The sequence below is a fragment of the Peromyscus eremicus genome, chromosome 6, assembly GCF_949786415.1.
Source record: "Peromyscus eremicus chromosome 6, PerEre_H2_v1, whole genome shotgun sequence".
Classification (NCBI taxonomy): Eukaryota; Metazoa; Chordata; class Mammalia; order Rodentia; family Cricetidae; genus Peromyscus; species Peromyscus eremicus.
Window position 1 is genome coordinate 33,872,499 of NC_081421.1, and position 12,065 is coordinate 33,884,563.

The 12,065-nt window shown below is 41.3% G+C and overlaps 1 protein-coding gene across 1 annotated transcript in view; it reads right to left on the reverse strand.

Moving 5' to 3' along the window:
* Positions 1 to 9,403, reverse strand: part of Mccc1 (methylcrotonyl-CoA carboxylase subunit 1) — a 46,506-nt gene extending 37,103 nt beyond the window's left edge. The window contains exons 1-4 of the mRNA XM_059265365.1: positions 9,252 to 9,403; positions 6,373 to 6,419; positions 4,769 to 4,905; positions 1,063 to 1,158 (exon numbers count right to left, since the gene is read on the reverse strand). Coding sequence (XP_059121348.1) covers positions 1,063 to 1,158; positions 4,769 to 4,905; positions 6,373 to 6,419; positions 9,252 to 9,328 — 357 coding nt within the window. The 5' untranslated portion in view covers positions 9,329 to 9,403. The remainder of the gene's footprint in view (positions 1 to 1,062; positions 1,159 to 4,768; positions 4,906 to 6,372; positions 6,420 to 9,251) is intronic.
* Positions 9,404 to 12,065: the final 2,662 nt, after the last annotated feature.

The following is a 12,065-nucleotide window of genomic DNA, read 5'->3' on the forward strand; positions in this document are numbered from 1 at the left end:
TGGAAGAAATAAAAAGGTAGAAGGAAAAAAACTGACTCTACAAAGTTGTTCTCTGATCTCCACATTCACAAGCTCCCAACCCATATATCACATACATACATACACACACACACACACACTTACCAACATAATAAACACAAACACCCACACATATACACACACAAACATGCATACACACACATTTACAGACATACATGCACACATATATGCACACACATACATAAATAAATAAAACTTCAAAGTGGAATTAATGAATTGTGTGGTCATCTCTAGAACAATCTATCTTTATATACACATTAAAATTTTTTTACCTTTACACAAACTTTCTCAAATTTTTAACAACTGAACTTAAAGAATGCTTAAATCAAGAAGTGGCTATTATTTATTATAAATTAAATGTTAAAACATAATTAAGACATAATTTTCCTTTTTTGTTTTAAGACATATTTTTGGTTAAAAGAGTAATAGTTATGAAACAGTTGTTATTACATCTCTTAAGTGTGTGTTTGTGTGTGTGTGTGTGTGTGTGTGTGTGTGTGTGTGTGTTGTGGGGCATCCATGTAGAAGTCAGAGGACAACTTAGAGGAATCAGTTCTGTCCTTCCACTGAACTCAGGTTGACAGGCTTGGCAGCGAGTACCTTCACTGATGAGCCACGTCATCCGCCCTAGAAAAACCCACACTTTAATTTAGAACAGCATTGCTATTAAGGACAACAATGGGCTATAGCCCAGGAAGGGGTTTTTATTGTTCTGTGAAAAACTGGCCTAAACCCAAACGTCTGATGTTCCAAGCACCTGAAATTTGAGGTAGAGGAGCTCAATTCTCTCTTAATTCTAATTTATAGTTTAGATTCTCCCTCTACTTACTTCCCAAAAGATTTCAAGTAGAGGACCCAGTAAAATGGCTGAGGAAGGAGAAGTAATACATAAGTTTATGAAGATAACTCAATAATCACATGTAAAAACTCACTAAAAAGAGAAAATGTCTGCAAAGAAGTAATTTTGCATAAACTATACAAAATTTATTTGCTTTGCATTGCAAATTTTTTCACAGTTCTTACCTGTGCCGCAGAGCTCTTGGCCACTTGAATGATTTTCTCCATTGCCAGGTAGCTCTGCTGAGATGGAGCAGGGCCGATGGAATATGCTTCATCTGCCTGTTAAAGACCACAAGGCTAGTTTGCACTTGTATGGTTACCTGTGGAGTAATTGTTTAACTAGGCAAAGATGTGTTACATCTGTTTACTTTCTGGAGGGCTACTTTAACTATGTGAAGGTGTGTTACATTTGTTTCTGCTGCCTTTGTTAACGATGTAAGATATGTTGCATTTGTTTCACCTCGCCTGCCTGATTGGTCGAGTAAAAAACTGAACTGCTAATAGTTAGGCAAGAGAGGGATAGGCCGGGCTTGTGGGCAGAGAGAATAAGTAGCAAGAGAAATCTAGGCAAAGGGGAAGAGAAGAAAGAGAACAAGGGAGAGAGAGGGACAGGCCTGGGACGAGAAGCCAGGCAGCCGCCAGACAGACAGCCGCCAGCCCGCCAGACAGACAGCCGCCAGACAGCTGCCAGACAGACAGCCAGACAACCGACAGCCCGCCAGACAGACAGCCGCCAGACAGACAGCCGCCAGCCCACCAGCCAGACACAAGAGGCAGTGAAAGTAAGACATACAGAAGGAAAGAAAGGTAAAAAGCCCCAAGGCAAAATGTAGATAAAGAGAAACATTAAAATAAGAGCTAAGATGAGGCCAAGCACTCATAATTAGTAACAAGTCATGATTTGGGAGCTGGCTGGTGGCTTGAAAGAAAAAGTCTGACAGAGTCACTATTAAAACTGAAAATGCCAGGCACAGCAGACATGAATAATGTAAAATGAAGAAGCGGAAGAAGCAGCAGTTTGGGACTCGATCCTGCATGTAAGGAGAGTCAAATTCAATTTTCCCAAATAAACCACAGTCTAGATTTAATCACAGCATTATAAAGATCGTAAATGTGTTTAATGCCTAAAGTTATAATCTGGAAACAGATACAAAATACATTAACTGAAACATGTAGCAAGAAAACATTACAAAGTTTATATAATCTCTCATAATTTATACATTATTCTACACTATCCTTTATATTTTTCATACAATCAAAGCATCCCTCGAAGTAGACCAAAATAGAAAGCATGAATTCATTTATGCACAGGTGCCGAATGCCTACTGCGTGTCAGGCTTTGGGTTGGGCAGTGTCCCTTACAGAGGGAAGACAGCCATCGAGCATTCACACACAAATGGGAACTGTGACAAAGGTCCGAAAGGAGAAGTCAGGGATATAACAGTAATGAGGTGACTGTCTCTGCTCTGAGGGTGGCCAGGGTGAGCTAGCAGGGGCGGTCAGGACAGGCCCCTGGTAAGGACGTGGCCTGAGGATGGATGGAGAAAGCGGGCTTAGGAAAGGGACTGCAGAGCTTCCATGGACAGAACACACATATGTGAAGGTCCAGAGGTGGACAGAAACCTGGTCTGTGTATGCGACCGAGGGTAACTCATGTGACAGTCAAGGGACCAGTGATAACAGATTTCATGAGGCCTCTGGGAAGCAAAAATGTTTGGATTTTTTTCCTATTAGAATTCATAATGAGATTTGGGGAAAAAATACAAAAGGCAAAATAAATACCAAAAATTATATTTTAACTTCACAAAACACAAGTCCATTCTCATTGTGAAAAACATGGACAATGGTAAATTGGCCTTGGGTACCACCTTTCTTCACTACAGTCCTTTCCAGACATATTTTCTACTATAACCAACTTGGGACATTTTTTTTCATATCCATAATTGTATTTGTTCATATAAACATAAGTACACACAGTCTTAGTTTTATACAAATAGAATTATACTATTTGCCTATATTCTGGAATTGACTTTTGAGTGCTTCTTTGCTAACATACACATATACAGCTGTTAGAACAGTTGCACAGAATGGAGGTAGCACAGCTCATTTAATCACAAGCCTCTTCACATGAATTTAGGTGGCAGCGGCATAGCACTGGACACAGGCAAGATTGGAAAATTCTTCATATACCTCTGTGCGCATTTATATGTGAATGTGGCTCCTCTATCTTGGGGACACAGACCTGGCAGAATGTCTGCAGGACAGGGTTACAAAATGTGTACATTTTAATAATTCCTGGTTCGTCAGCACTGGGATTTCGCTAACAACCATCTCCATCAAGACACCAATTCTACCCATCCCAACCAACACCAAGTATTAGCTGTCTTGTCTCTTAAAGATTTCCCAACTTGATGGATCATAAAGCAATTAAACTATACGAACAAATTTTGGTTCAGAACTTGGTCTGGCTGAAATGCAAAAAAGAGATCCTAAGAGGACCAGGAGGGAATGGGAAGAAGGTTCAGAAGGCAATAGTAGCATTCTCCAGTCAAGACAAGACAGTGGCCTGACTTCCTGTGCAGGTAAGAGAGCGCAGGAGGAAGTGGGAGGAGTGTCTGGGAGCGGAAGTAGCAGCCCTTAGTGCTCTCTAAAAGAGGAAAGGATGACATGTATAAAGCGGGAAGAGGAGGGGAGACATTCAAACATACTAGGTCTCTGCATCATTATTTTTATCAGCAAAGGTGTTGTCAACTGGGAAGGGAAGTGTGGGAAAACATCAAGTTGAATACAGATAAAACAGCTGGAGTTCAGTGTCAGGACACAGTGGTTTGGTATCTGACAAACAGACAGCTGGTGTCCCCGGACACCCATGTTCAAAAGGAAGCCTGAGCTACAGACAGAAATTTGGGGGGTTTCCATAGAGTCAAAGGGCTAGGTAAAAGGATCTAGAATAAAAGAATCAATGAGAAAGAAGGAGGGTCAAGACTAAGTCTTGACATCAGAACTTCAACATCAATGGTCTAACTCATACAGGTAGGTGAGGTCCAGAAAGAACACTGAGAAAGGAGAGGAGGTTCAGAGAGAAACCTGAAAGGCAAGAGGAAACTTATTTCTAACAAGAGGGAGTAGTTTACTATGGTTTAAAAAAAAAAAAGCCCATCTGAAGCTGGTCCAGGAACTCAAACTGATGCATGCAGTCTTGCTGGGGGCTAACAAGAGTCAACAGCTGAACTCATTTGTGCTAGAGTTCTGTCCGGAAGATAAGAACTAGTCATAACTGAAAACACAAACTTCAGCTGGGCAATGGTGGTGCACACCTTTAATCCCAGCGCCCAGCACTCAAGAGGCAGAGGTAGGCTGATCTCTGTGAGTTTGAGAACAGCCTGGTCTATGGCCAGAGCTGTTACACAGAGAAACCCTGTCTCAAGAAACCAAAAACAACAATAAAAAAGAAAGAAAGGAAGGAAGGAAGCAAGGAAAGAAGGAAGGAAAGAAAATGCATATTTCAAAGGAGTTCAAACGAATTGAGTATTTTTAGCTTGGATTTTACTGATGAACTAAAGTTCAGAAACATCAAGTGACCTATCTAAGGTGAAAATGCTAACAGCAATTGTCTTGACCTCTGTCCTTGCATATCAGGGCCCTGGAATTAAGCAATCTTTTATGAGATCAAATACCTTGCCTGTAAATCAGCTATGTGACTAAGCACTCTGGATCACCCAGTGTTACATCTTAAAAGTGTCTCCAAGAGGAGTGCTCAGTGAGTAGTTGGAACCAACTTACACAAACCCTGTGGACACTTGCAAGCACCAACTGTCACTTTAAGGAGCTAAACTGGACACACATGCAATCACTAACAAGATTTTGTTTCCAGCTTTTAACGACATACCATATCTACATGCATGGAATTCCTGTCGGCCTCGCTGTAAACAGCCACAGACTGTATGCCCATTCTTTTGGCTGTTCGTATCACCCTGCAAGCAATTTCTCCTCTGTTTGCAATGAGGACTTTGGCAATGCTTCTTCCTGTTAAGACACCATGAAGAAAGACACAAGTGTTATTAGGAAATGAGAAATTAAAATATATTATTAGTCAGCTCCTGAGGGCTTGCTTTGATAAACCTGGCATACTGAAACCTAAAATTACCATTTTAATATTAGACAGTGGGTTTCTTTTCTATTCACTCAAGTTCATAATATCTCTATCATTGCAAACTCAAGTTACTCAGTAAGATACATAAAGCTTTAAAAAAAAAAAAACCATACTGTATGATCTTCATATGGAAGAGCTTAGGACACTGAAATCAAGAAACGCAGTGTGAAGGAGTCATGACTAGGTTCTCAGTTTTTCTTTTGACTGTCATGGAAACGTCCTGTTGTTACTTTCAAATGCTACCCCTTCTACGTGGGTAACGTCTGCACTCTCAGGGGCTCCAGTTCATTCATGTTTCTAGCTCTCCACAGTCAATCTCTGGACGTCTGCTCGTCGACCTAACATCAGAGCATCTAAAATATGGCTTCTTGTGCTTTTGCTCCAGATCTTTCCACCAGCACTCTTTTCTCAGTTCTCAAACTCCTGGAAAGTTACGAGTATCACTGAATTTCCCTGGAGGTCTGCTCTCCTCCAGGCAAATCATGAGGCTCCTCAATGCTTTCCTGCACTGTTTCTTGAAATGTTCCTTCCCATTACTAGACTCCACCTTTATTAATCTAAACCTAATCAATACAGGTGTTTCAAATATGTCCAACAACACGGGCCAATTCATTTCCAATCTGCATAGTTCTCCCAAATTTATTTCGTAAAAGGCTATTTATACTGGTTATGCCCTGTTCACCCACTTCCGATTCACCCATGAGATAAAGCTTATGTAATCATATTTTATAAAAAAAAAAGATACAGTATAGTGGGCAATGATGCCTATGCTACAGCCTGCTCTGTCACCTGGTGATCTACAGGAATTCTGAGTGACTAAGAGAGTCACTGTTTCCTTCAACCACGGTAACAAAACTGCCCGATCTAGAAAAAGAATGATAAATATTTCCATCGTCACACAGGAGATAAATGCTGACAGTTTAAAATAAAGTTTTTTCTTAAAAAATAAGGTTTTTGGCCAGGCCATGGTGGTGCACACCTTCAATCTCAGCACTCAGGAGGCAGAGGCAGGCAGATCTCTGTGAGTTTGAGGCCAGCCTGGTCTACAGAGCAAGATCCAGGTCAGCCAGGGCTATGTAGGGAGACTCTGTCTTAAAACAAATAAACAAAAAATTGAAAATGCTCTCCATCACTACACATCAAAATCCACACTCAATAGCAAAAACCGATTTGACAAAAAGTACAGCTGGTGACTTAGTAATTAATAAGAACATTATCACAAAAATTCAGAAGTCTGAAGGTTTATGAGAGCCAATTCTACTGTACACAAATTAAAGAGTAAACATTTTTTTTTTCTTGGCTCACACCCTAAAGCAATGCTAAACAAAGTCTGCCGGTACCTGGGGTTGTTCCGTACTTCATGGTTCTCTGCTTCCAAGCCCATTCCCTATAAAATAAATCCAAATGGAAGAAAAATTAATCAGAATATACTAGATCAGCTACTGCTCTTTCAAAACTTGTAAAAACAAGTCCAGATGCGGTGGAAGTTTAACCTTAAGCCCATTAGCAAAGTGATTTAGTAAGACTCCGTGGAAAGAAAGCCCGTCTAGAGCCTGGGAGGCTGAGTTCTGGCCAGTCTCCCTTTGGGTTGAGGTCTCTGAATGAGTCACCTAGCCTGTTTAATATCTGAAGCTGGTACTTGGCCAGAGAGACACTTAAAAGGGTAAAGTGCTTTAAAATCATCTACCTCAGCTTTTAAAAACATTTGGTTGGACTGTAAATAATAGTAAAAACCACCCAGCACACACACAATCAGAAGTGTCAAGGAAGATTACTCACTCTGCATTTTGATGTTATCTGTTCTGTCTTATTAAATCAAATATGCTAACCAAATTATACTTTTAAAATACAAATTGAAGCTGAGCGGTGATGGCGCATGCCTTTAATCCCAGCACTCGGAAAGCAGAGCCAGGTGGATCTCTGTGAGTTCGAGACCAGCCTGGGCTACAGAGTGAATTCCAGGAAAGGCACAAAGCTACACAGAGAAACCCTGTCTGGAAAAACCAAAAAAAAAAAAAAAAAAAAAAGAAAGAAAGAAAATACAAATAGAATGCAAACCTCTGATAAGACAGTTGTGACATTAAGCCAGAGAAAGTAAAGGAAGGAAGCTGAAATAAAATGAAACAAGGCTAGCAGAAATAAGAAATGTTGGCTATGGCCTGGTCCCCACCTGCTCTCTTCAATATGGCTTGCCCAGTCACATCACTCTACACTGGGGTTTCTCAATCTTTTTTCATTAATACCCTCCCAACGAGAAAACTTAAATAGTAAGGAATAAATTTTACAAACAGATTGAGTTTTAGAGGGCCACAAACACATGTTAGTCAAGAGCTTAACCTATATTTCCTATTCTGTAAGAGGCAATCTTGAAGATACTTCTCAGTTTTAAAGTATACAGTTTTTCCAAGCAAAAACACAGTTGTATAGAGTGAGGAGCTTAGCTCTTCCTCAAAGCACAAAGATCACAGTATACATTAGATATCATGTAGCTGCAACAATATGCATACACCCTTTGCATGTGACTATGTGAACATCAGGGTCCCTTGAGGCACACTCTATACTCACTATCCTGGGAGGGAGGCACACTTAATCAGATGCTGTCTTGAAGCCTACTGGGAAGACATACATCTTTGGCATGAGAACTCTGCAGATAGTTTCCCCAGGAGACTGGTGCTTTCTCAAATCTTCCTAATTCAGCCCACCTCATATTCTTGATCTTCAAGGAGGAAGACATTTTTCCTGATCTTTATGAGATATTTTCCAGCTTGGAGCATTGTCTTCCTTTGACCTCTTCAGGTAAGTTAAGGTTTAAGGCCTTTTCAGACAGTTGTGTCTATGCAATGACAACTTCATATGGGACCACTGACAGCCCAAAGCATTTTCCCTTCAGCTAGTAAAGACTGAGACAGGCAGAAAGACACACCCCTTAGCTGTAATCCTCTATCCTCACAATGTTTTGATTGCTCTATCCTATTTTTTACAGTTATTTTTGCTACGTCTTAAAACATTTAAACAAGATAAGTAAGTTGCTGCCATGAGATAATTACACTGATTAAGACAGCTTCTGTTCTCATGCCTAGAATCTTACAACTAGGGATTCTTTTCTCTGAGATATAAGAGGAATCATGGTTGGGGAAAAAAAAAATCTCATGCTGGTAAGATTTTTAATTCTAGAAACCATTAGTGAGATGATAAAGTGTGGCACTTCATCTCCAAAAGGATCTGGGGTACAAGTTAGTCACCTACAGACTTTTTCTACAGACAATAAGCAAGCTTTGAGAGAGGAAAGAGGAAAACGAGTCTGTGGTAGTTCTGTGGAAACCTTAAAAAAATAATAATAATTCACAGGAAAGAAAATAGCATTGACACTATGTTCACCATCTTCCGTATTTAAAATATAGGGGTGAGTCACTGACAATCCAGGATATCTAACACTGTTGGCTGAAGATTTGTTGATTCTTCAAAGTACGTTTATTGACTAAACCATATGGACCATATCTGGTTAAATTTTTATCCACTTGTTAATTTGGACAAAAGAGAGGACCAGTATCATATTAACATTATCTCTGTTGGATACGAGCACCATTACCTCTTCCTAGAAGAAACTGAAGCAAAGTTATCAGGTTACTTGGCCAAGGTCATACACGAAGTGAGCAGCTAAGAGGAGACCCAGCCCTCTGCCCCCAGGGCAGTCTTGAGGCTGCCTTTCCATAATGTGGGAAGGTGATGATAATGATGAAGCCATCTACCTACAGGACTCGGGTTTTCACGGCAGAAGTTACTGTCCCCAAAGTGTGGAGCTTCATCGCCAAAAGAATCTGGGGTACAAGTGAGTCATCTTATACAGCTTTGTGCAAACTTGTGAACAGCATTCGACAAAACTCCTCAGCCCTCTGCAGGGTTGCTCTCATTAATTTGATTCTTTCCCTCAATAGGAAAGATCTCTGGGAATCCTTTTGTGAACTGCACTCAAGATGGGGAAGCTCAGGTGAAAGGGACTTTGGGAAGGGGGTCCTGGCCCACGTCTGTAGCTGTGCACCCTGCGGCTGGAGCGCCACCCTCCCACCCTCGGAGCCAATGACACAGGGACCATGGGAAGAGCCAACACGTAGAAGTGGGGCAGCGCCCACCAAAACCACACACAGAGACTTAAAGGGCCGCTCACACGACCCAGCGCCCCTCCACCCGGCCGCGCACCGACCCGCCGCCCCATCGTCACCTCGGCTGCAGCAGCAGGATCGGGACCCGCCGCCACTGGTTCCTGTCCACCACAGCCAGCAGCGCCGCCGCCGCCATCCCCGCACAGCCGGATCGGACACCGAAAGCAGCCTGGCGTCCGGGTGAAAGCGTCCCTCTCCTCGCAAGCCTCTTGTCCGCCCTCGGCCACCGTTGCACCAAAGACTAGGTGGGCGTCTCCGCCAGAGCCAATCACAGAACCGGGCATCGCGAAGGCACCGATTGGCTGATTGGACCATGTGCCGGGGCGGGAGTAGTGGTGGTGGTTGTGGATTGTGAGTCGCTGTGCTCCATCAGCCAGCGCTGTTGGGCGGAGCCAGCTCGCCTACCTTTCTAGGAGGGTACCTAACCGGAGCTGGAGACGCTGAAGACGTGGAGTCTTTCCAACCACCACTCAGAAGAGCAAGCATTCTCACTGAACATCAGGAAAAAGGGGAAGTCGAAACTGAGTGGCAGAATATCTAGAAAATAAAGACAGAGTAAAAATAATCTGTACATGGTTATTTGAGACAGCTGGGGCAGGGTTCATAGCGGGGAAAACAGTAAGTTGGAGAGTTACAACTACAAAAATAAATCGGGCATAGTGGCACATATTTACAATCCCAGAACTAAGGAAGCAGAAGCAGAAGGATTGTGGTGAATCGGAGGGTTGACTAGACACTGAGTTCCAGGCCAGCCTGAGCAATACTTCAAGGCCCTCCCTCAAAAACCAAAACAAACAAAATAATATAAAGTAAACATGAATGCAGCAGGAACACAAAGGTAAAGGCGAATAAGTTAATGGATTCACAGAACTAATGCCTTTGGACTAATAAATCCAGTGTGAGAACCTAAGAGATCCATGAAACAAAAATGCCTCTGATCTGCAAGCCCCTTGCCCAAGGGCAGATAGTTCCTGAAATGCTGGAGGCTATTGTTTGTGGGAGATAACAAGCCGAATTTTTTACTCCCCTAAACAAGTTTGTTTGTCCCTACACCAGATGTGCCTGATCACACGTGGGCAGAAGGCTCACAGCCAAAATTTACGTCAGGATGTATGATTGGACCTGATAGAAATACTTGAGCCCTTGCAAACCATGACCCAGGGCCATTTCCTGGGAAACCAGAGGAACAGTTCATCACCCTGGCCAGTACTAAAGCTGGCTCCAAATTTAACTTTAAACTGTGGTAGTGGTCTTGTTCTCAACTGGTGGGAGAACACGTAGGAAAACAGTCAATCAGAAACAAAGGGGGCCCAGTGGAGGCAGGAGGACCAAGAGGTCATCCTCATCTACATAGCAAGTTTGAGGGCAGCCTGGGCTATGCCAGAACCTGCTTTAAAATGTAAGATGCTGTCTTGAAAATTTTGAACTTTTAGAACTAGATCATGTGATCAAAGAACAACCCTTCCTACCATTCCACCCCTCTTCACCTCTACCCCAAATGATGAAAAAGCCCCTCTTCTCCTGCAAAGAAATTCCATATGAATAGTAAACAATGGTTCACCATAAAGCTATTAATATTTTCTAGAACACAAAAAGATGGAAAATTTTGAAGTTCTTTTTTATGAAGATAACAATGATACCAAAATCAGTAAAACAACATGTACTTCACACACATAATGACTGACAGTCTAATGTCACTTATGGGTATTAATGGGAGAATCCTATGTAAATATTACTGAAGCACAAAGTGACATGTAAAAACATAAATTTTATTGTAGAAATGTAAGATTGGGCTGTTACTGAGAAGTCGCTAATTCAGTTGACTAATCATGTTAATATTTGAAAGAAAAGAAAATAATGTTCATAGTTACTTGAAGTGTTTGACAAAACTCAGCCATAATTCTTTACTGTAACTCAATAATTCAAGAGTTGGGATTAGGCTCTCTGGGAAAAAATGTTGGATCCTTATTCACTTTTCACACTCAACACCAAATAAACCTTAAATGCACAAAAGCATATGTGTGCAAGAGCAAATACACACACATGTACACATACATATATAACTGTTTTAACCTTGCCTCAAAATACTTTAATTGCCATAAATTTAATTAAAATGTACATTAAACACGTTTGGCACTCTAAACTTTCTATAATCTCAATACCACAGGATACATATAATTTACTATACAGATGTGGAAAATCTAGTTAGCATATAATACTTTGCCCCCCTGTTAACCGTTTATTATGTGAAATGCACATACTGATTTAGAAATCCTACCTTTTAGCTGGGCCATGGTGGCACACACCTTTTAATCCCAGTACTCAGGAGGCAGAGGTAGAATGATCTTTGTGAGTTTGCAGCCAGCCTGGTCTACAGAACAAGTTCCAGGACAGTCTAGACTGTTACACAGAGAAACCCTGTCTCGAAAAACCAAAAAAAGAAAAAGAAAAAAAGAAAAAAGAAAGAAAGAGAAAAGCAAAAAAAAAAAAAAGAAAAGAAAAGAAATACTAGCTTTTGGATCTTGAAATTTAATGTATTACAACAAATAAAAATCATAGTACATAATTTAAATTTGGTAGAAAGTGTCAGGTTCTTAGATATTTTGGATAAATGTGCACTTTTCTTAAAAAAGATATCCCTGGGGAAATAGCAACACATTGGGCACTGGTAGATAAAATCACAGACACCAGGGTGAGGAAAACTCTCGCTATGCAAAGGCAGCCAGGTGCATCACAGAAGTCAAATGAATGGATCCTTCCGCAGGAGGATGATGTAAAGAGTCAAGTACAGCAGAGAAATCCAGTCAGGTGAAAGCCTATGGTCAGAGCAAAAACCACAAAGAGAACTTGGGGCCAGCCTGGGCTACATGAGA